The sequence below is a fragment of the Medicago truncatula genome, chromosome 8, assembly GCF_003473485.1.
Source record: "Medicago truncatula cultivar Jemalong A17 chromosome 8, MtrunA17r5.0-ANR, whole genome shotgun sequence".
Classification (NCBI taxonomy): domain Eukaryota; kingdom Viridiplantae; phylum Streptophyta; class Magnoliopsida; order Fabales; family Fabaceae; genus Medicago; species Medicago truncatula.
In genome coordinates, this window is record NC_053049.1 from 35125155 (window position 1) to 35150078 (window position 24924).

Sequence of the window (24924 nt, forward strand, 5' to 3'; positions counted from 1 at the left end):
ATAAAATTGTTTCTTTCTTCCGTTTTTGCCAATTATATAAACACGGTATCTATCAAACATGATCAATCCACACTCCCTCTGAGGGATTAGGAACGCTTTGAAATTTAACAGACACTATCAACAGTAAAAAAAAAGTGTTGATAACTGGGTTAGGCATAGATGACAAACTAAAATTTGTTACATAACCGATCACTTGCACTTTAGTCTTTAAACTGCACCCTTACATTTTCTTCATTATTTCCAAAATTTGTATCATTTAATCCTAGATATCAAACAGTGACAACAAGCCATTATTAGCAACGTAGCGTACAAAACACTGACATGATTAAAGTACATACAATACATACATATAGAACCTCAATGAATAGAAATTGACTTGTATTGTTTGACTGTACTTGTGATTGCCTGTTCCACCGGTAGTCTTTCCATGCTTGAAGCCCCATAAAAACCATGGACTCCTTTGGTTCTCTTCAGTATAAATTCTGCCTCTTCTGGACCAGAAATTGGGCCTGCATATTCCAGTACATTATTCTCAACTGGGATTAAAAGTTGACAAACACAGACCATTACTTTAGACATTAAGAACAATGAGCAGTAAGGTTCAATAACTATCTCATGACTCGGCCTTTCAAGTGGCCAAATGTAATTATGAAAAATTCCCCAACAAACTAGAAATTAAGCACACGAAGAAAGAACAAACAATAACTTAACGAGGTTCATACGATTTGGCTCACATCACATCCTTGGCAAGAATATAATTTACCATTAACAATTAAAATTACCACACTCAATGGATCTCTCACCCAAAACACACTCAAGTAATAATTATCACTGAAAAATCATCCACGACAATTCCATAAAAATTCCCCACTAGGTTTAGCATTTTTCACTGACATCTTCCTGTGCACTATCCTCACACTCTGAACACACATTACGACTTCCTAGCCTAATATCTCCCATCACTTATTGGCTCAAAGCCTTCTCATTCCTTGTTACCGATACCCTTCTATTATCGCTCTATTTTAGAGCCAACATTTCGAATGATACATCATGTGTTCGTTCTCATTTCCTCACCTAAGGCCAACTTCAAGTCCTATAATTGAGCCTTCTTTTTCTTTTACCCCCCTTTTTCATCTTTCTCACTTTATAATGAGGGCACATCTACAATTTTAGGCAATAATTTAAGCCAAAAAAGCTCAATAGAAGTATTTCAGCATGGATGAAATTATGATGATTCAGTACACGCCCACAGCTCAAAATTAAGGCCTAGGATAATGGTTTTTTTAAGACCGTCAGTTATTGGATGCAAACATTCTAAACTATCGCTAAACCTACAATTTAACAACTGACAGGAGAACTCTAAATTTACCCATCAAAATGCATTAACATACAAATAAAAAGGTTTCCAGGATATGTGCATACCTCCATGGCACAACACAATAGCATTAGGATTGATCCTATGTGCTGCATCTGCAATAGCTTGTACAAGAACTACACTTTCCTCAAGTGAAACAGCTGTTTTTGCACCTATTGAGCCTGTTGTGGTTAGACCCATATGAGCTACAATAATATCGGCACCAACTTTAGCCATTTCAATAGCTTCATGTTGATTGAATGCATAAGGAGTTGTCAGGAGACCCATTTTATGGGCTTTTTGGATCATCTCCACTTCCAAGCTGTCAATTTAATATGAAAATGAATCATATTATAAGCGGTCTAACGGTCCAACTTATGCGCAGTATTGAGAAATCTTCCCATAACACCTACCTGTATCCCATTCCTGTTTCTTCAAGATTTTGCCTAAAATTACCATCATACAACCCAACAGTTGGAAAATTTTGTACCCCAGAGAACCCAGTAGACTCCACCTGTTTAAGGAAGTGATCCATTCGTCGGAAGGGATCAGTTGCACATACACCAGCAAGAACTGGTACCTTCTTTACCACCTGAAAACCAAAGATTGGTATGTTAGACAGAATGGGAGATAAGAGATTCAAACCTGCCTTGACAAGGGAATTTACTATCACAAAATTTCCAATTTATCACCCAAGATAACTATTGATGGTTGATAATTTATTATATCTAGCTGCGCCTGACCTCAGGAATTAAAATTGAACACTTCCTTAATTGTCATGAACCTACTCTCCCAAAAGCTTAGACTACTACATAAATAGCCTTTTACAGCAGATTTCTTACCATAACTTTCAGGTCAATTAATGAAAATTTTAGCACTAATAATGTTTGAAGTTCATAGGAGAACTAAATAAATCAAACAAAATCACCAATTCAGTTACTTATGTGGGTTCTTGTAATGGTTATTCTCAAGGATCCTACCATTAGAGTGAAAATTTGTTCTTAAATTCTATTTGCCATTGTATAACCCACTAAAAGTATGTTAGAAATCCGTTTAAATGGGTTTCAAAGAACTTACTATTGCCAGTAGTATATTGTTTGTGATTACCTAGACGTAGAGTGCTTTCTGCTTTACCAACCTTTATGCCCAACAGCCTACTGTCCCCCCTAACATCTTTCTTCAACACCCTCTCCCAGAGTGATTCCACAATTATAATTGAATTTGGCAACATTTAATTTTTTAGTTTATCCAACTTATCACCTTTATTTAACAAGAATCTTGAAAATGTTCAAAATTCAAATCAAGAAACATCTGAAAAATCAGCCACTCGAAGTGAACAGAATTTAGCAGTTGGACAATATTTTCCTCTAAGAACAAAAGTATAGAAAGAAAAAGAAAAAAAAAGGCATACCGGCAAAACTTCATTGGCCATGTCAAGCACAACAGCATTAGCATCAGCAAATGGCAACAACCCTGCTAATGAACCTCTCCCAGCCATCCGGAAGCGCCCTGAGTTGTACAAAACTATTAAATCAACTCCTCCAGCTTCTTCAAACTTGGCAGATATCCCGGTCCCAGCACCAGCTCCTATTATAGGAATTCCTTTATCTATTTGATCTTTAAATTGCTGCAATATTAGCTGTGTTTTCTCCAAAGTTTCTGCCAATAGAAATGAAAACAGTACTTACAAAGTAAGACATATAGCCAATTATTTATTCCAAATTCAACAGAAGTTTAACACAAAAAGATGCTATTGGAGTAAATGTTTTTTTAGGTCAACATCCCAGCACTAACTAAATTTCATGGAAAAATTAACACGGATAATGCGGAAAAAACAATTTTTCAATGCAAACGGTAGCCATTGTTGTAAAAGAATATGCATATTATTTGGAAGGCTGGACCACTAGAAAGTCTGAATTTATTCACATCTATAACTGTCATTAACAAATTACTTGTGAACAAGAAAAACATAATGCAAATCTAAATGAAATGAGAACCTGGTTTTGCATCTGGGAATTCGCTAGGTGCATAGACAATGGTCCCAAAGCTTGATTTTTCCGAAACAGAACCCTCATGAACATTTTGGACAGTTTCAGGAATGGCTGCTGGTGGATGAGTAGAATCTTTAACAGTTTTCGGATTAACCTCTAAAAATGCATCAACTAGTGCGTTCGCAAATTCAAGGTCATTAATATGATGGGGATACACCTTGACCTGCACAATACACAACTTTAGACCTTAAGAAGTTCTTCCTAGAACCAACCAAGTAAACTAAAATCTTAGAAAATTGAAACTTTACAGTTCACAGTTATGTTAAATAACACTTGATAAATTATAGTACCTGTCGAATATCATCAGTCTGAATAAGCCTTTGTAATTCATGAAGAAGTGTACCAGTTGCCTCTGGATCATAAAACGGTTTACCTGGAGCATCTAAAGCAGATATACCCTTTTCTGGAAGGCAAACACAAATCTTAGATGATGACCTGTTCAGTTTATTTGCTATAAAATCAGCAAATTTTCTGTTCTCATCCACTGTTGTTCGCATGAGTGAAACCTGGAAAGAATCAACTGATTTATTATATTAGCATGATGACAAAATCAGCCATTTCAGCACATTAAACATCTTTAATCCCAGTGAATTATAAAATGCATTTTGAGAAGTCCAATATAAGATCACTGATATATCTTGCTTTGGTCAAAGTCGTGGGATAGTGGGAATATGACCAATATCTTATATGCATAACGAAAGTGAAATAGTAATCATGGTGTGTATGAGTAGTTTCAAGCAAAAATGAAATGTAACCAAGTCATATAGAGTAGTCGTCACCTAGTCACCTGCTTATTGTGTTCATATATGTTTCTCTGCTGAAAACTCTGTGGTATGGTATCTTTTGCTCCAAAGTTCACCATGTCCAATGCTCCCACACTAAGGACCAGGGGGATTTTCTTCTCTATTATGACATCAAAGCGGGAACTGTCGCAAGCCATTACACCTCCAACTATGTAGTCTGCTATCTCTGTTGTTGTGATGTCCAAAACACCCTAAGAGAAAGATATGTGTATAAAAAATACAAATAGAGGAAGGAATACATAAAGAAGAATCTGAAGCGAAACAAACAGAATACAAGCGACTCCACCAAAATCATTACATTTCATCTTGTTGTGTACCATACAGTTCAATAAAAGTTTAGTTAAGTGTCTGCTTTTCCAAAACAGAATATGTAAACACACAAATCTAAAATAAACTGAATAAATGTTGGCAACCATGAGAGTAAAAAAGGAACTTGCAATCTCTATAATTTAATATCATAATAAGCAAGCCGTTCAAGCAAGCATATCCATGTATGTATAATATAATAGGTTTTGACCATGCAACTTAAATATGTAAAAAGTTTCTAAGAAGTGAGTTTCTAAATTCAGAAAAGACAATCAACTTCTTATGCTAATCTTCCAAACCAGATACAAACTTTGAATGCTTTAATTTTAAACAAAATAAAACAAAACAAGCTAACTAAAGAGTGAACCACCAAACTAATCCCTGACTTCGTAGAGTGCTCTCAAATAGGTCTCAAAGATTATAGATAATACAAAAAGGTCTCTTACTCTATTAAACTGTCAAGATGGTCCCTATATTTAACTACTTACTATAAATTAGTTCTTATATTTTAACAACTTACTATCAACTTGGTCTCTATGTTTAACCCCTCACTATCAATTTAGTTCCTAACATAATCTCAGAAGAACTAATATGCCTCAAATTTGACAGAGTCAATGACCTTTGTAAAATATTCATAATCCTAGAGACCTATTTGAGAGCGTCATACAAAGTCATGGAAAAATGGTGGTTTACTCAGTAACTAAAACTACATTGTTAAATGCATATAAAGTTAGCTATGCATTGATCTATAATACCTGTATAAACCCCTCTCTAATCAAATTCTCCATAGCCCTACCACCAACCCCAGTAGCATGAAAAACCAAACTCTCAAAACCCTCTTTATGCAACCTATCTCTAACAACATCAACACAAGGAGTAGTAACTCCAAACATAGTTATACCAACAGTAAACTTATCATCAACTAGCGACGAATCCCCTAAACTCCGAATCCTTCCAACGACCATCCCCGCGAAAGCAGCAGCAGCATTGTTAAAAACAACTCTGCTAACACTATTAACACCGGCAACATCAACAATCGCCGGAAACAACACCAAATCAGAAGTTCCAACGTAAGGTTCCGTTTGGCCACTAGCTACGGTTGATACAATGAGCTTGGGGATCCCCAGTGGAAGAGAAGTAAACGGAGATGATAACAGTGATGTACCTCCACTACCGCCGACACCGATAACACCGGCGATGTTTTGATTGGAATTGGATTTTTGTAAGAAATGGTGGAGTGCTTGGCTCATTACGGAAACGGCTTTGCCTCTGTCTTGTGGAAGAAGCGTGGCCGTGTCCACGGCGTCGTAGCATGAGAGAACTTCGTTTCTGGAGATGAATGTGAAATCTGGTGAAGGTTTTGGTTCGGTTGGAGCGGTGGAAACATCGACGAGGACGATGTCGAGTTTGGGGGAAGTGTGATCGGAGAAACGGTGGAGATTGGAGCGAAGTGAATCGGAGAGGAAACGGAGTTCGTTGAGCTTGGTGTCTAAGGTTCCGACGCAGAAAACACGAAGAGTGGTGGTGGTTGTCTGATTTGCCATATTGAAATCTTGTTGAATAGTGAAAGTGGGTGAGGAGTGATCAAAGCTTTATTACTTTGAGTTAAGTAATAATGAAGACTTATGTAAGAATGATTAAGGGTGTGTTTGTTTCAAGTTATAATTGTTGATTCCTGGGAATAAAATGATAGGAATGTATATGCCTATGTTTGTTACAAGTTTATTAAATTTTATTCCCGGGTATAAAATGTTCCTGGGAATAGAAAAAATTTCCCAAGGAAAAGGGTGGGAATAAAGTTCCCATGGAGATGGGAATAAATTCATAAATAGTTTACCTATTATAATCCCTATTTTTATGGTTCTTAGGAATATTATAAAGCTAACCAAACATATTTTTCATAAATTCCTTGGAATAAAATTCCCATCTTTATATTCCAAGGAATGTTATTCCTAGGAATAAATTTAGTAAACTTGAAACAAACACACCCTAAGACAAAAAAAAAAAATTGTTTCGAAAAATGAATGTTACTCTACATTTTCAATACAACTTTAATTTTTTTCTCCCAACTTTACCCTCAATAAATACTCTAACTTTTCTCTCACACAATTTTCAATACAACTTTAAGTTTGTCTTTTCCGTGTGCAGTTTAGTAGAAGTGATATGTCTAATGATTATTTTATTTCATTCCTTAATTTGTGTGCAATTGACTAAAATCACATTCATTTTGAAACAGAGGGGATACTCCACGATGAATAAAATTATCCTTTGTTAAGATCTTTTTATGTAAAAATTCTCCAACCAAATAACTACGTTTTTAGGGGCAACGTTTTATTCAAGACTAGTGTTAGGCTGCTGAGTTTGAGTAAGAATTTGATAAGCATTTTTGACTGACTAAACCATTAACAGAGTCATGTAACCATATCATATGTCCGCAACATTTTTCTGCATAAAAATGTTATCTAACAAAGAAACACATTGTTCCAATTAATCCTTCTCCCATAACAATAAAACACCTTCTCCAACGTCGTCGTACCCCCCGAGATCTAACGAAAGGAGTAATATTTGTGGGAGTCTTGAACAAAAAAAGAAAATAATTTAGTTATTTTCTAAAATTACCATCTCTATCAATGTTGTGTTTGGTGTTCGTATAAGTGGTTAATAATGGTGTTTGGTAAGAAATTAACCAACCTCGGTGTGATTATGGTAAACAACAGAGTTGGGGTTGGTAGTTGAGGTTTAAAGAAGTTTGAGGACCCAAGTTTAAATTTAGGTGACAGAGAAAAACACTTACCTAATAACTAATAATAAAAAAAAAGTCATCAGGGTTTCAAGTAAAGGAGATATGATATTACATATGTTATCTTATACCTCTGTTGTGCTAAAAAAAAAAGATTTTCTATAAAATCACTAATTTTGCTTTTGGAAGAGCGCCATCAAAATTGTCCTTGAAGATTTACACGAATATGGTGGTAAGTCGATATATGTCATCCACGTGCATTGAAACATAATAATGATATTCTTATCGTAATAAATTGAGAGTTATATGATTATTTTAAAAGACTGTTTTGATATCAAATGACTATTGTTAAAGATTGTTTTAAAAATATTTAGGAAGATGAAATAGGTGGAATATGTGTGTTCTAGACCGAGCAAACGCTCTCAGGGCCACTACGCACAACACACCCCCATCCTCGCGAGGCGGGTGCTCATAGCAAGACGGAGACTCATTCAAACCTAAATGGTAACATCTCCCCCATCCTCCTGTGAATCTCGCTTGACGGTTACGATTCCCACGAATCTGCAACCGTCGATGTCGTATGTGTGTCTTACAACGGCTTCTGCGCCTCCACACTATATAAAGTGGAATCTCAACAGTTCCCAATGTTAGATTTTCTCTACTCTCCTAACCCCCTTCTAAAAATCAGTACTAACTTGAGTAATAGAGTGTCTGCATGTACACAACCTCATCCTTTCAGTCAAAGCAACTGCTTACAACCACCACAAAGCACCACCTCAGCAGTTATATTCTGATCATGTACGATCAATAAGTATGAAAGAATAAATAGAATAAGGAAAAGAGAGGGAGAGATATAGTAACAAGAGAAATAAAGGAAAGAGGGTGCTAAGCTAAGGGCTATTTATGGTCTCTAAAAAGTCAACCAAAAATCAAAACACAAATAAATGTTCGATCGGTGCGACTAAGGATGTTCAAATAAGTTACCCATAGACTCGCGTATTTGGTGGCTGGTTTTAAAAATGTATCTTAATTGGATTTGGGTTTTAAGGTCGAAATTGACTAGTAAAAGGCTTAAGTTAAAAATTTGCTATGAAATTAAATAGCTTGAATTGAAAGTAAAATGGCTATATTGTAAAAGATAGGAAAGATAAATGGCTTAAAAGTTAAATTATTGAAATGACATGAAATTAAACTTGCGAGAAAGTGAATGAATGAAAGACATTACTTTGAATTGAAAATTGACTGAAAAGTTAAACTACTTCGAATAAGTTTACAAGAATGTTAGAGGAATCAAAAAGACTGTACAATGTTACTTAAAATTATGGAAAACTTTAGTTAGCTTCTAGTTAGGAGTATGCTTGATAATTTAAATATTTGTTCTTTTTGTGGGAACTCTTATTTATAGAGTAGGGGAACTAAGTAATTTTTACGATCGTGGCATCTAGCTTGTTGAACTATTCTCAATAAATCATGTGTTAAAAGTCGACACACACTTCGTTAAAATAGTCATGTTCTCCATTATTCGTACTTATATTAGGAGCATGTTGTGACCCGACATTCCACGTAGTTATGTTTTGTGAATCTTCTTCTTCTATGTCGATCCTGCATTTGTTTTTGAATCCTTGTGTTTCTTCAAAATGTTGACTCGTGATCCTCTTCTTCTATCAAGTTTATTTTTCTCTAGTAATAGATGTCCAACAAGTTTTAATTGTTTGGTAAATGAGCAAAAGTTGTGTTGGTTGACAGCTTGACACATTTTAAGGTTACATGTTGTATAAAAATTATCATGTTTTTCCTTGAATGTCTCGCACGTTACGAGCCAATAAAGAGTCACATCTTTTGAATTTTTGCGCGAAGCAGGGTGATGAGTACCTGCACTCTTTGGAAATCTCGGAACTAGTTGTTTCATCATTGCACTTTTTCAAGTACTATCTCAATCTCAATCTCAATATACATGTATTCTAAACTACACTTTGCTTATGTGTCACCTCACCAATTTTTCCCTTTCTAACTAATTTTCTAAGCATTCATCATGTGGCTCTCTCTTTTCCAAGCACTCAATTTTGTTAAAGCTAATCAGTTACAATTTGTTGGATTGATACATATTCCTACCAGCTCCACCGTTCTAATTATTATCTAAAGTTTTAACACTATAAATTTGGATTCATATTCTCTCACTATATCCTACTATTCATCTATCTATCTATCTATACTCTATTGTAATCTTTCTTTTTCTTTTCTATTTTCTAATGTAAGCTTTGGTTTTTCTTCAGCAAGCATTGTGATAACATGACACCGCTAAAAAAAACTTGATTTGTTTACTAAGCTTGAGTCATCCTTAAGCTATAATTGTGTTGTTGTGGCGTCTCTTTTCTTGATTCGTACACTCTTAGTTTCTATCTAATCCAATAAAGTTGTACAAAAAATTTCCAACCTTCCCTATTCAATTGCTTCATTTTTCAGCTTCCATACATTTGTGAGATAACAAATGTCAATGTTATCATGTAGCAACTGCTTCACATTTGTTGAAATAAAATCCGTTCATACCAAACATTAATATTTACAGTACTTATGTATCAAAAATGTATTTGCTTCCGTTTTTTTTTTTTGGGTAGCCGAAAATATGCATATCGCGTGCATCAATCACTTCCAAATATAAGTCTCATTTGTATTGCAACTTGATGCTGTAATTTTTTAAGTTTCTGTTTCTTTTAGGATTCAGCTACTATATATGATGAAGAAAAATTCCATTAATTTAAACTCTCTACCATTTCAAAGGAATGAGTAAGTTTGGTACAATTTTAAAACCCATATGTTGCTAATAGTGTTCATTCAAATTATTTATAGCATAATTTATTTATTTCTAATTCAAGTATTATGTTTGGTCTTCATATATTTATATACACTATGTAGAGGAATAAAATAAAAAAACGATCAATTGTCTCATAAAAACGATCTTGGCATATCTAAAAAAAACCTCCAACTTTCATTCTCTATCTCTATTGTATTAAAACCTTCCCACTCTTTCTGTCAAAACAAAAAAAAAAACCTTGCCACTTTCTATTGAAATAGTGATACAAATTAATTCTAAAATAAAAACAAAAACCGATACATTAATATACTTCAACTTTAGGAAGTTTGAAAACTTTTTTTCTGAACATTTTTTTAATGATTGAAACCGATGCAAATTAGAGAAGATATATTGATTATAGAAGTTCCCTTTGTATTCATGATTGAAACCTTACGTTTGCAAACAATGTTTTAACTACATGCCACTTTCTATGATTTAGAGCACCTTTTCAATTCACACATTTATTTAACCAGATGAAAAATGTATCAACTTGAGGTTTTTGAACAACTATGCGCATTGCTAGACTATGGGACAATTTCCATATCAATAAGAAAATGAACTGCTTAGTATAGATATGGTCTTGATTGATGAAGAGGTATCAATGCGTGTGTTATATTCATACAAAATCTAATACTGAATAAAATGGTCCATGCTCTCAATTTCGTAGTTTTATTCTTTTGTGTTTTTTTCTATGTAGCAGGGTTTAACAAATCATGTCTATTCTCAATAAGTACCCACTATCTTATCTTTTCAAATATAAATTTGTTCTATTTTAAATATCCATTTTTCTTACATGTTTCTGATCAAACAATGTTCATTTATGTTTGTGACTATGAAAAAATGATTCACTAATAAAACAAAATTTAAAAAATGGCTTAAAACTAATTTCATCATCCATATTGTCAATCCGAATATTTAAACGGTCAAGTAAAGGAAGATACTAACTTATTCCAATCGAGTAAAGTTTTGGACCAACTTAAAACTCTTAAAACATAAGGGTCCAATTTAAAACTTTTAAATGTAAAGGTCCAACTTAAAACCTGAAATAAACATAAGAGACCGCACATGCAATTAAGCCAAAAAATTATAATATTTAGAGTTTGAACTAGCTCATGATAAAAAAACTTATAATATTTTAGTTAGTATTTGTCCCTCCCTCTAATTTTTTAGGCAAAATCCGCCACTCGGGATGATTCCTTGAAATTTGGGGTTTTCTTTACTTTTTTGGTCAGACTATTTTTAATTTTTAAATTCCTTTTAATCTTTTTTTTATAGAGCAATTTCCTTTTCAACCAAAAAGAAGGTAAAATATAATTGCCTTTTAATTCTTTTACATGTCTTTCTCAAACAGAAAATATATTCTTTAAAAATAAAATAAAATTTACAAACATGCACCTTTTCTATATAACAAAAGATAAACATACAAAAATTATCAAATATAATGTATTTAAGGTTGTACGATAAAAATATCTATAAACCTCTATTTATTTTCTTAGGGTCATTAAACCTTCAACTTTTTTTTAAACAACCAGTTCTAATCTTAATTCTATCAAACGAAATGCTCATTATTTTTTCAATTATAAAAAAACATTTTAAACCAAAATTGAGTGTACTTAAATCAATATTACCATTTTATTATTTAACTGTATTTTAACAAATCCGTGCAACACACGGGTTGAATTCCTAGTTGTGTCATAAAAAGTCACTTCATTTGTATAATCCTTGGTCAAAAAGAATAATCTCCCTCCTTTACCGTAAGGCGTGTGTTCATATGGGAAAGGGGAATCGTTTTCCACCATGAGAAAGTTTTTTTAAACCACTAGATTAAAAGGGAACATTAATCTTACCATAGACTGTCTGCATTATATTTTTTTCTCATTGTCTTCAACCTCACCAATAGACCCACCACCACCACCTCCTCCAAGAGCCACCCCTAAACAAATGATTTCAGCCTAAATCTTATATGCCTGTCACTTAACAGCACCGCTGCACTTTTTCTTGCCCACATTTCTTGTTCTTCTTCCTTCAATTATGTGTTTGTTGTCTCATCTACAAAAAAAAAAAAAAAAAAAAAACACCAATTATCCCCTTCAGAGGCTGTTTTCGGCAACCTTAAATCTGCTGAAGGAAAACAAACATTGGATATGTGATCCATGTCGCAAGTTCTCTCTATTGCACCACTACTTCTTTCATTCTGGGCACTTCGCCGGAGAGCCACCGCCGGCGAGTTTCCGGTCATCTTCTCCAGCTTATGTTTTATTCAACTGATTTTTTTAGAAAGCTTGCAATTGGCCCTTTTCCACTCAATCCAAACCAAACAACTAAAAAAGAAAATAAAAACATTACATTTGTATTTTTACTTATTCATATAGATATGATTCCACAATTCATTTATCTTGTTTTTTAACTATAATTTTGTTTTTGTGTTATTCTAATTTTCTGATTTCTGCAGTAAATGTTGAAGGTCTTATCTTATCCTTGAAGATGATTTTATTGTCTGGGTCGTATGGCAGGAATGGAAGCAGAAAGAAGCAAGTGAATGACATTGAGAGGTTAATGACAATGAAAAAAATATATAGTGTAGACAACTTATAGTAAGATCATTATTTCCTTTCAATCCAATGATTCAAAAAAAATTTCCTACAGTGGGAAAGGATTAACCTTTCCCATGTAAAATGCCACCTTACCATAATTTAAATTTCCACTATGAGTTTTAGGATAGAAAGAATAAACTAGCAATCCAATTGGATAATTTCATTTCATGACGCCTAGAATAAATCTAGCAGTTCACACATCCACTGGTACATAGGCTTTGGAAGGTTAATTACAATATTTACCAAAAATTTTAATTGTCATTTAGTTTTTTTTTTTTTTTTTAAGAATATAGATAGGATATGCAAAATTTTGTAGCACTCTAACTATATCTCGTTTCATTTTGATTTTTCAACTAAAACATTCAAAATTACAATTTTGCTTCAAGTAAACATATACTCAAAGGTTAAATTTCGTTTCCTAATTTTGCTAGCATGTTTATAACATTATAAGAACCACCATCAATAAATTTTGAAGTTTTTAAATGAGAGACAAATCAATTATTAATTTTCACTCCCCGTAATTATGAATCTCTTGAACAATTCATAATTAAAAAAAATTCACTCATGTGAGTGTACGAGTATTTGAGTGCTTACTTTTAAGGGTCATGATAGCGCACTAGTTAAGAAGTTAAAAATAGGAAGTTTTCATTAAAAACAACAAATTTTTGACTTTTATAAAATGAAACATTCCACTTTTAATCATTTTTAATGCAAAATTTCTCCCTTAACTAGTATTCCGGAGGCACCTGTTAACATTCCCCTACTTTTAAAATGATATATGTTGAGGGACATTCTAGAAAACTTTGTAAGGAAAAAATGAGAAGTTTTCATCAAAAAAAGTAGTTGTTTAAAATATCACTATATTAAAAATTGTATATTTTATTGTTATTTTGTATTTCTCAATTCATGAATCATATTATTATAAGGAATAAAAAAAATGAAAAGTAATCACTACAAAGCTACTTTTTTAAAAAATTTCATTATATTTTTTTGGCACAAAATATGACTATACTAAACATTGTATATTTTATTCTTATTTTGTACTTCTCACTTCATGAACCATGTCCTAAAAATATTGTAAAATATTTAACAGTATTTAATAGAATTCATTAAATACTTTTCATTTATATAATAATTTTATTCATTTAACTATACTCGCTTTGGTCAAATAGTCAATCTCTAGAACTTAATAGAAGAAAAACTAAAGAAAATTAGTCAAACTCTTGGATTAAAAAATATAAGTTTTTAAAAAAGAAGATATAAAAGTATGTAATATATTTATCATAAATAATATTTGTTGACTGGTTTTTAATAATTTTTATTGATATATTAATCATGTTGTTCACTATTTATAAAAATGTTTTTTAACCTAATATTTTTAATAGGTAAACTATTTGTCAACATATTATCAAATAAAAAAAAATATTGTCAACCAATTTTTTAATTACAAGGAGTGTTCACGTTTTACACCCGAATACTTTGGTTAAATTGAATTTGTTGTTACCCAAGTTACCCTTCCAATCCATTTGACATTGTCATTGCTGACTAATCAGAAAAGTCCTACAAATTGTCATAGGGTTTGCTTCTTCTTCACTCACTCGTCTTACTTTTATCAGATTTTGTATTCTTCAATGTCTCAGCAATAGATCCTAGTGTCAAGTTTCAATTTTTTTTCTCAATTCCTCTTTTGGGTCACTATTTTCTTTTCTCTAAAACTACTTAAACACTTTTTTTTAAAGGTTCTTTGATTAGTGGGTTGAATTTTAAGTATTTTTTTTTTTTTTTTCATTATGTTTTTAGGTATTGTTATTGTAATTAAAATAAATCATAAATTTAGAATTTGGATTGGAGATTGAGTTTTTTATTGAGTTTATTTGTATAATTGGTAGTTTGGTTAGCGTGTTTTTAATTTGTAAAATGGAGATTTTGATTGTGTATCTTTTTGGGTTGTAAAAATGGAAAAGTCAAAAAAGCTGAATGAGAATTTAGGTGTAAACAAAATAGGGAAGACCATAAAAAATAACCCTTTTCAACAAACAAATGATTTTGGCAACAATATTATTACTAGTGGTGGATATCCTTATTCAATGCCAAAAGATAAATTCTACAACGTTCAAAAAAATGAATTCAAGTGTTTTATCCAACAGATTACAGGAAAGCAATCTAATGCATCAAATTCTCAAGCTTAAGTTACAAGGTTGCAGAAGAATCGGCCTCCACCATTGTCCATTGTGAGACCACCAGTTCCGGTTCAGGCTACATCGTATGTAGCTCCTCCACAACCTCCATACAATGCACCGCCTAGACATCCTTTGCAGCCTATTAATGATCCTCATCTTGTCGATTCACAAAACAATCTTGTTGAATCTCCAATTTCTGCTTTCATGAGAGATTTTCAAGATTATATGAAAAACTATGATAATAGTACTAGAAGCAACCAATTTCAATCATACCCTTCTCAATCACAAGTATTGAACAATAATAATGTTCAATCTCAACAACAACATTATCCTATGGGCAATAATAACCAACTTGTGAATTGTTTTCACACATCACAAGCAAATGGTAGTAACCAACTTGTCAATGGTTTTGCTCCATCACAAACATATCTGTCTAATCCTTCAGTGTCTCTGAATGCTACCAACCCAAATATTCCTATGAATGTTAGTAGCCAACTTGTGACTGGGTTCCCTTCTTCACAAACAACTGACCCTCTATCATCAACATCTGAGTTTCTATCGCCTTCACCAACAAATAATTTGAATTTGCTATCCCCTCCCTCAGTCACCTTATAGGCCTCCAATATCACCAAACATGTTTTCTTCGCCTTCATCACTCGAATGCCCTTTCTATCCACATCTACAAAATGTGATTTTAAGCCCTGATCCTCCGTCTCCACTTTTTGTTGGACTTTTTCCTCCTTTCACCAGTCCTAAGAGGCCAGATAATCAATAATCTTCTCATATTCTACTGAGGGTGCTCCATATTCCAACCAAATTTATCTTAGTTTAGAGTATAATAAGAGATTTTTTTTCATGTAGTACTCTTTTGTAACATATATATAATAATAATAAGGTGATTGCTTGTCAAAATGCCTTATTTTATTGTTATATTTCTTTACTGTGTATGAATATATTTTTAAGTACTCTTATTTGACAAGTGATTTTGCAATGAAAAATATTATATACTTTTTCATCAGTTAGATTCCTATTTCTTTTCTGACTATTTTTGAAAAAAAATTGTTTGCTAACTTGAATTGAGGCATAAAAGAAGAAAAGTTACAACTGTTGTACCAAATTTGAGTAAATGGATTGGTCTTAATTTTGTTTACGTATTCTTAGTAAAAGGAATGAACATATTTGAAATTATTTATGTTTTACTAATATATTAAGCAAAGGAATGTGTACGTATTCAAATGAGTTATGATATGTGTACCACCCCATGTGGCGTACACCACTTATACCCCTCCGATGTGGCACTACTTTTTGTCTCAAATCTCAATCTACAATAAGAAAAAAAAAAAAAAAAATCAATTTCTCTCTAAATCAACCTCTCTCTCTCCTCTTTTTTGACCAATACGCCATCCACCTCCGCCGTTTCCCCACCTTCTCTCTCTCTCTTTCTCTCTCTCACACACACATACACACCTCTACAATCTTCCTCCCTCTCCGACATTCGATCTCACCACTTCACCATTACTCCCTTGTTGTGTTCGTCGGTGAGAGCTCAAATGACGGTCACCAGTGATAGCTTAAACAACAATGGTTTTAGAGAAGAAAAGGGAACATGACAGTTGTGAAGGAGCAAGAACGAGAAGAAACTGACAACGATGGTCGTGGCGGTGGTTTTAGATCTGGCCATCATCAATGTAGATCTGGCCTCATAGTTGTTGGAAGAGATTGAGGTCAGTGAAGATGGCGAAGATGAGGGGGCGGTGGGGATGGGGATGAGAGAAACTTATGTAGGAAATAGTGATGAGAGAGTGAGAGAACAGAGTGACACCGAGATTGAAAGAGGCCGATGACGACGAGATTCTAGCGACGGTGAGAGTGGAGCTAAGCCGATGGAAGATCGTTTTTCAAGGAAGAGTGAGAGAACGAGTCAATGCCTCATTTTTTTTTAATGTTTTTGCCATGTTAATAGATGCATGTTTATTTTTAAGAGACTTGCTATACGGTACGATAGCTCTCTGGCACACGAATTTGCACGATACGTTCAACTACAAGTGGATTAATTTCTCTTTTAATGGTTGCTACATTCTAATATTTTATAATTCTAATATTTTATAATAAAACATAAACATAGTTATTATAAAACATCCAAATGAGACAAACGGGATATATATATCTATGCTTGTGAGCTGCAACACATGTTTCACCGTTTGACAATCAATGAAGATCAATATCTTATAAAGCTACAGTGATGTGGAGAAAAGTGTGTTTTCTCATAAACAAACATATGCTAGACTGTACAGATCATTTGGACAAAAATCATAATTGAAAGAGAACTCAAACAACAACATATAACTCATTCTTGCAATAGTGACGAATTTTTTGTCGTGCACCATAGCTTTTTCCTATTTTTAATGTTTCTGTCATGTAAGTAGTAGTGGATTGGGTGTAGCGCATATAAAAGGTGTTTATAGAAAATTATCCTATTCAACTTCATTTTACCAACCCAGGAATGTTACTCTTTTAACATGATTCCTTTTTATATATTGTTGACTGTTGCACTCTCGGAAGGTCTTAAATTAAATTAGACTAGATTTTGCAAATTGAATTTATCGACAAATTCATAGGTTATTTTAAAGAGTAAATAGTCAATTACCCCCTGAAATTGTAACTTTCGTCAAAAACCCCCCTGAATTTTGCAAAATGTCAAAAACCCCCCTGAAATTGTCAAGCGTCTGTCAATTACCCCCCTCCGTTAATTTCATCCATCCAACATGCTGATGTGGCCGTTAACTGCCACGTGGCACTGACACATGGTCAAAAAAGTCATGCCACGTCATAGGGGGGTAATTGACTAATTTTTTTTTTTTTTTGGAAAAAATCTGATTTTTTTTTTTTTTTAAATCTGATTTTTTTTTTTCTTTTCATAATTAACATTTGTGCCACCCACTATACATGCAAATACCCCCTGAAATTAAACATTTATGTGCAAATACCACCCTCAAATTTAAAATTTATGTAGCAAATATCCCCTCAAATTTATAACTTATATGCAAACATCCTCTTCAAATGTAAAACTTATATGCAAATTACACCTTGAATCATAAAACTTCAATGGTTAAGTAAAACTTATTCTTAATCTATAATTTACTATATCTCTAATAACAATAAAAAAGAAAAAAAATCACATCTTTAAAATAAAACAAAGGGGGAGAGGTTATTGGTGCATGAATGGATGGTTGTGTGTAGGCTCACGTAGAATTGTTTTTTGGCCAAGAGATTGGGAATATTTCTAGCTATGCTCCTTCAGGGGTTTCCACGGAACACACCACTAGTTCTCTATCTGTTAAGGCCTAATGGTGTTGCTCGAAATGATGACAAATTATTGCCATTACACTTTTGTTGTTGGAGAAAATTTAACTTCCCGCTGTAATTACACTTTGCCATAACTACCAAATTTACCTTCATATATTATATATATGTCTTGGTCAAATCCTTGTTAATTTTTTTTTCTGTAGGATCTGCAATTATTTGCTCTCAAAACACAACATTTTGATGCATATGCATCTCTGTTTCCATGTTATTTTAAAGATGTGATTTTTTTTTCTTTTTTATTGTTATTAGAGATATAGTAAATTATAGATTAAGAATAAGTTTTACTTAACCATTAAAGTTTTATGATTCAAGGTGTAATTTGCATATAAGTTTTACATTTGGAGAGGATGTTTGCATATAAGTTATAAATTTGAGGGGATATTTGCTACATAAATTTTAAATTTGAGGGTGGTATTTGCTCATAAATGTTTAATTTCAGGGGGGTATTTGCATGTTCAGTGGGTGACACAAATGTTAATTATGAAAAGAAAAAAAAATCACATTTAAAAAAAAAATCAGATTTTTTTCAAAAAAAAATAAATATAGTCAATTACCCCCTATGGCGTGGCATGACTTTTTTGACCATGTGTCAGTGCCACGTGGCAGTTAACGGCCACATCAGCATGTTGGATGGAGGAAATTAACGGAAGGGGGGTAATTGACAGACGCTTGACAATTTCAGGGGGGTTTTTGATATTTTGCAAAATTCAGGGAAATTTTTGACGAAAGTTACAATTTGAGGAGGGTAAATGACTATTTACTCTTATTTTAAATTTGAAACCAATGCCGATGAATGATAATGTAATGTCCTGACCTCCCCTCTCACTTTTACTTTTAATACCTTCTTTTTTTTATTTTTATTTTTTTAAAGAATTTACTTTTAGTACATCTCTCCTATAAATGTGTACTTGGAATTCACGTTATCATTTTCATATTGATTAAGTCAACGATGATTACACCATTTTCATTCAGAAAATATAAATACCTTTTCTAATTTCATTTTTCATGTCTTTGCAATTTTCGGGTGCTTTTTTGAGAAGTGTGCTTTTAAAATGTACCTAAAAAGAAGTCTAAAATAGACTTTTTAGTAAAGAGTAGTGATATTTTGACAACCATTTTAGTACAACCTTTGAGACAACTTTGTTGTTATCCCTTCTCATTGGTTAAAAACAATAGAAAGAGAAAAAGGAAGATAGAGAATAAAAACATAATGTGAGTATGAGAGAGAAAGTTGTACAAAAGTTATACCAAAATGGTTGTACAAATATCATTTCTCTTTAGTAAAATAGTGGATCTTGTAAACAAAAAGGGAAAGGGTGTAGTATTTTATTAAAAATGGTGTCCACCTTTGGAACCTTTGAAACCTTTTTTAGGTTATCAGAGGAAGCAAATTCATTGGTTATCGCATCTTTTCCTCTATTAGGAGTGGTACTAAATCTTAAGCTCAAAAAATTCTTGACAATTATTGCTAGCCACTTGGAGATGACAAAAAAAATTAAACTTATAGCTTCATGATTGGAGTGGAGTTCCTTTGGTTAATCTATTCAATATTCCTGAAAATAGTCAATCATCACAATTTGCAAACAATTGTTAAGGATTATTCAATCAATTTAAAATGGCACATATCATTTGAGCTGCAACAAGCATACCATATTCTCTTGAATCATATCCATTTAGTTAGCATTCCTATTTTTCATAGACAAGATATATATGCTTATTTGGAAGCACACAACTTCAAGAGATTTACCTCTAATTAAAGATGCTTACTCAATCTAATTTACAACATATATAGGTCAACATAAATCTTGGTCTAAGCTTGTTTGGAAAGCAACCCAATTCTAAATCATTTCTGATTTGGAGGCTTATTCATAATAAGATGTCTGCAAATGAAAATTTATTAAATAAAGGATGTTATCTTCCTTTCATGTGTATCTTGTGTAACAAGCAACCTGGATCATCTTAGCACTTGTATTCTTGCAGTGTCCTTTTTCCATCACTCTTTGGAATTGGTTACATTCTATTATCCACGGCAGCATCCATCTGAGTTCTATCCTAAGCATCTTGGAGATCTGCAATAGAGGATGAAGTCCCAAGTGTAGGCTGGTCATTATTGCTGCAATTATTAGCATCATCAATGTTGTTTGGTTTTGCACAAACAATTAGAGATTCAATGATAGAAACCCAAATTGGAGTTCTACTATATATAACAATGATCACTACAAACATCTCTTTAACTAGTAACCTTACTTGTTTGGCCACAAGTCCCTCATTGAATGACTTTAGGATCTTAAAAGCTCAAGGTAAAACATATTAATCTAAATATCTGAAGTTTCTCTTTAACTTGATACAAAATCTTAAATTGGTCATCTATTTTATTTGTCAAATTAGTCATTCATCTTTAAAAATGTTTACATCATTAATTAACTTTAACTTGAGTCCACTTTTGTCACAAACTTGTATATACTATATACTCCCTCTGTCCCTATATATAAGACCCTTTTACCAAAATCACGGGAATTAAGATAGTAGATATTTGTATTAAAGTTGTTTGTAATCACTATTGTTTTTACAATTTTATCCTTTAAGAAAGAAGGTTAGTTTATATTTTCAACATGTTATTTATTGTTGATTGAAGAAAAAGATGTATAATAAATAGGGGCATGTATGTAAAGAAATAATTAATGTAGTTGGAAATAACAAAGGGGTCTTATAAAAAGGGACAAATTTTTTTCTCAAAAGGGTCTTATAATTAGGGACGGAGGGAGTATGTATATATATCATTGAATACAAAGAAAATACATGGTTTTAAGCTCACATTTTCATTTTCAATTATACCCTTAAACAAACTTGCCTATAAGAATATTATATTTGTTATATTTGACGGTGCCGTTCAAAAAGATAAGAATTTATATTATGTTTGTTATATTGTTTGTGTTATTGAAAAATATAAGTATATTTTATTACAATATGAAAGTGAAAAATATTTATACCTATAATTTTAATAATAATCAAAATCAAAATTTCATTAAAATTAATTTTTATAATTTATAGATATTAGCACAGTAAAAGAGCGGATAGACGATGCCTTTCTAGACGCTAGTATAAAGAATGTTTCCAAACTTTTTTTTTTTGAAATAAGAATGTTTCCAAACTTAGAACCATTATTAATCTCTCGTTAATATAAATGGGATCATTTTTATATTTTTTAAAGTAACCAAATTGTTAGAAATTCACTTGAATAAGTGGAGAATTTGAGGTTCGAACTCTGACCCATACATACTACAATGTTTCTGCTAATTAAGCTATGATCAAAAGGAGAACGAAATCTTATTCAATTTCACTAATTATAAAGAGTGTAATATTTTGTGAAAATAATTTCAATCACTAATAGTTTATTTTGGAAACAAACTAAGTTAACAAAAAAAAAATATACACAAAATTTCGTTAACATTAATTAATTTCTTTAGTTGACAAATTAATACATGTGACATAATTACATATCATGCATACTCAAATTTGCAATTGATAATAGAGCTATGATCTTCTCCATCTCTCCGTGATTACATGTTCACAAATTTAACATGGATTTCCTTCCATTAAATACTCCCGACATATTAAGGTTTTTTTAGAGGAAGATGTAATAGTTATTACATGAATTTCCTCATTAATAAATTATACCATACCATGTCACATTTTAAATCTACGTAGGCAATTATAATGGTTAAATCAAACTCAATTACCATATAAACATAGTTGACAAAAAAAAAAACAGTCCAACATATTAAGGTTTCCCTTCTTACACCTGGAGTTTGAGAATTGAGAGACTGCCAGCTAAATTTAGTTTCAAATAATTGTAATCTTCAATCACATACAATGGTCCCAATGAATATTCATCCTTAATAATCTTGATGATAACTAACAACTTATTAGTGAGCAATTTCATCTTTTAATATTGGTACAATGAAGCAAGTATCAGAGGACTGCCTTTGGGTAAAATATAAAAGATGCTATCTAATTAAGACACCATATGCTGAAGAGTGAAACTCACTCACATTAATTATGAAATATAATAAAATTTTCCTTTTTTTCTTAGACAACATTTTTACGGAGAAAACATGATCTTCCAAATTTTAGATTCCCTTGGTTTCCATTTTTGTTGTTATTTTTTAAGGTTTTGATCTAGTCTCTCTTCTCATACAATTTTTCTTTTTTTAATAAAATTTTAAAGCTGATGATGTAAGATGAAAGCAGTTGTATGAGATGTCAACCTAGTTAAAATGTCTAATTTTTTCTTTATGCTTTCCGTGCTCTCTTGATTCATAAATAATAATAATAATAATAATAAAGGGAAATGTTAAAGTGGAGTCACCACTATATCTAAGTCAACTACATAGATGAGGCAAATAGTTCCACCCATGATAGAAGCACGAAACAATTAGAGATGGTATAAGGAAAAGGAAGAGTGAGAAGGGTCCCAATTGCTATACCAAAGCCACAATGTTAGTACTAATTGTTAACTACTCCACCAAACAGACCAAAAAGAGGCCACATTTCGCAATCGTTTCAAATACTCATCAGATTCCATAACATAACTCCTCCACCGAGCTTTAAAGTTGACACTGAATCGTGTCATGTATGTAGAAAATAAAAGGTTTAATTATATTTTTGGTTTTATGTCTTTTCAGAAGTTGTGATTTTAGTCCCTTAACTAATTAAAATATAAAACAGTCTCCTATGTATTGAATCTTTGGCAGTTTTGGCCTTGAATGCCAATTTTGATTTGGTCTTCGCTGATGTGGTACACACATCACTTGATTTTTTTAATTAAAAAAATAAAATAATATTTTTTTTAAATAAATAAATATTTTTTAAAATTTTTAAAATAAAAAAATCTTTTTTTAATTAAAAAATATACTTACAAAAAAATAAAAATGATTTTTTAATTACAAAAATAAAAAAAAATATTTTTTAAATAATTAAAAAAAAAATACACGTGTGCGTTGACTGAGTCAAAATTGACCTTGGAGGTCAAAATTGCCAAAAATTCAATATATAAGGGGCTATTTTATATTTTAATTAGTTAGAATGCCAAAATCGTAACTTTTGAAAAAATAGAAGGCAAAAGTGCAATTAAGTCAAAATAAAAATGAAGTGGTTAAACTTCATCAAACTAGTAAGTACCCACCCATGTTGAAATTAGAAAGGTACGAAATTGAAAATTTGAAAGTGATAAAACCTTGGCACGAAGGAGGAAAATAATTACCTTAATGTAATACTTCCTCCGTCTCACAATAATTGTTTCTTTACCATTTTTTCTTTTTCTTAAAATAATTGTCACTTTAAAATATCAATGCATCATTTATTATTATATTCTTATTTATTTAATTTCATCCAACTTAACTACTCCACTAACTACAATTAATAAGGATGTTTTAGTAAATGATACTCCCTCCGTCCTAATTTATAAGCAAAAAAACATTAATTCACACTTATTAAGAAAACTAACACTTAGTGATAATTTTTTGTGTTCTTCTTGGAATAAGTTTCATGGAAAGATGTAAAAATAATTCTCATTGGTTAAAAATTATGGAGAAAATAAAAAGAAGAACAAATTAAATGCAACTTGCATTTAATTTTACATTGGAAAAGATGATTTGTTTGAAAAAACATAATAATAACATAAAAGTTTATCTTTTTTGCTTATATTTTAAAACAAAGAAAATGATATTTTTTTGCTTATATTTTAAGACGGAGGGAGTACTAGTTTTACCATCAAAATCAACACAATTAATCATTTCCTTAATAATCGTGTATAAACTTTAAACGACTATTATTTAGAGATGCATGAAGTAGTAAAATGTTACTTTTTCTAACAAACTTTTAAGCCTAAATTGAAACAAACACTTCCTCTGTCCTAGTTTAACTGACCCATTTGTAAAAAAATATTGTCTCAAAAATCTTCACCCATTTCACTTTTCAATACAACATTAATTACCTTTTTTCAATTATAACTCTAATTAATACTACTTTTACAACTCTCAATTTAATATATTTTACTTTACATTTATGATAAAGAATAATGCACCAATACTTGAAAAAGGCACTCAATATATATATATTGTTTTTATACATTTTTTTAATCCGTGTGAAATGAAAAATTGGCTCAATTAAACTGGGACGGAGGGATTATTTACTAGTAGTATTAAGCAAAAGGAAAGAGACAATTACAGCAAAGACCTACGTTAGCATCTATGTGAAAAATACGTCATATGTGTGTTTCATTCATTCATATAAGTCAACCCTTTGTAGCAATATCCCTTATTATTATCACACGTACTTATTTTCTAAAGTTCCTTATTATCACAACTAATCCCAATATTAAATTGCATGTCCACTTCAGATATCTAATCAATTATTAATTAATTTCTTTCTTTCCCGTGATGTGCCGTGCCGTCACAACCACTGCAAATCAAACAAAATACATATTCTAACTTTTTTCAATCAATTTGTATAACATTTAATAATTGGTGCATATTGTTTAAACAAATTGAGTTGGCCATGTTTGCTTGTGTGTGTGATTAAAATTCTACCTACATTATTATAAGTTTATTTATTCACGTTAGACCGAAATTGAGGCACCAAAAACTGAATTCAGAACATTAATAGAATAATATTGAAG

General features: G+C 31.8%; 2 protein-coding genes across 2 annotated transcripts; one reads left to right on the plus strand and one right to left on the minus strand.

The window, feature by feature from the left end:
• Positions 1-128: 128 nt before the first annotated feature.
• Positions 129-6096, minus strand: LOC11417942 (toMV susceptible protein tm-1(GCR26)). Its single transcript, XM_003629355.4, has 8 exons — positions 5270-6096; positions 4193-4399; positions 3696-3911; positions 3352-3568; positions 2766-3013; positions 1768-1946; positions 1423-1676; positions 129-509 (listed from the first exon to the last, which is right to left on the minus strand). Exons 1-8 carry the CDS (start codon positions 6056-6058, stop codon positions 358-360), a joined length of 2262 nt encoding a protein of 753 aa, XP_003629403.1. The 5' UTR covers positions 6059-6096; the 3' UTR covers positions 129-357.
• An 8558-nt stretch (positions 6097-14654) lies between these two features.
• On the plus strand, positions 14655-15494 carry LOC112417415 (protein HAIKU1-like). Its single transcript, XM_024773080.1, has 2 exons — positions 14655-14810; positions 14904-15494. The coding sequence occupies exons 1-2, from the start codon at positions 14655-14657 to the stop codon at positions 15492-15494; spliced, it is 747 nt and encodes a 248-aa protein (XP_024628848.1).
• Positions 15495-24924: the final 9430 nt, after the last annotated feature.

What these genes read in the sequence shown, in the direction of transcription:
- LOC11417942 (XM_003629355.4), bottom strand. Translation starts at nt 6,058, where the DNA reads ATGGCAAATCAGACAACCACCACCACTCTTCGTGTTTTCTGCGTCGGA. An exon ending in TATATGAACACAATAAGCAG is followed by an intron (nt 3,912 to 4,192) that starts GTGACTAGGTGA and finishes GATTCTTTCCAG; the next exon opens with GTTTCACTCATGCGAACAAC. An exon ending in AGACTGATGATATTCGACAG is followed by an intron (nt 3,569 to 3,695) that starts GTACTATAATTT and finishes TGTATTGTGCAG; the next exon opens with GTCAAGGTGTATCCCCATCA.
- LOC112417415 (XM_024773080.1), top strand. Translation starts at nt 14,655, where the DNA reads ATGGAAAAGTCAAAAAAGCTGAATGAGAATTTAGGTGTAAACAAAATA. An exon ending in CAAAAGATAAATTCTACAAC is followed by an intron (nt 14,811 to 14,903) that starts GTTCAAAAAAAT and finishes ACAAGGTTGCAG; the next exon opens with AAGAATCGGCCTCCACCATT.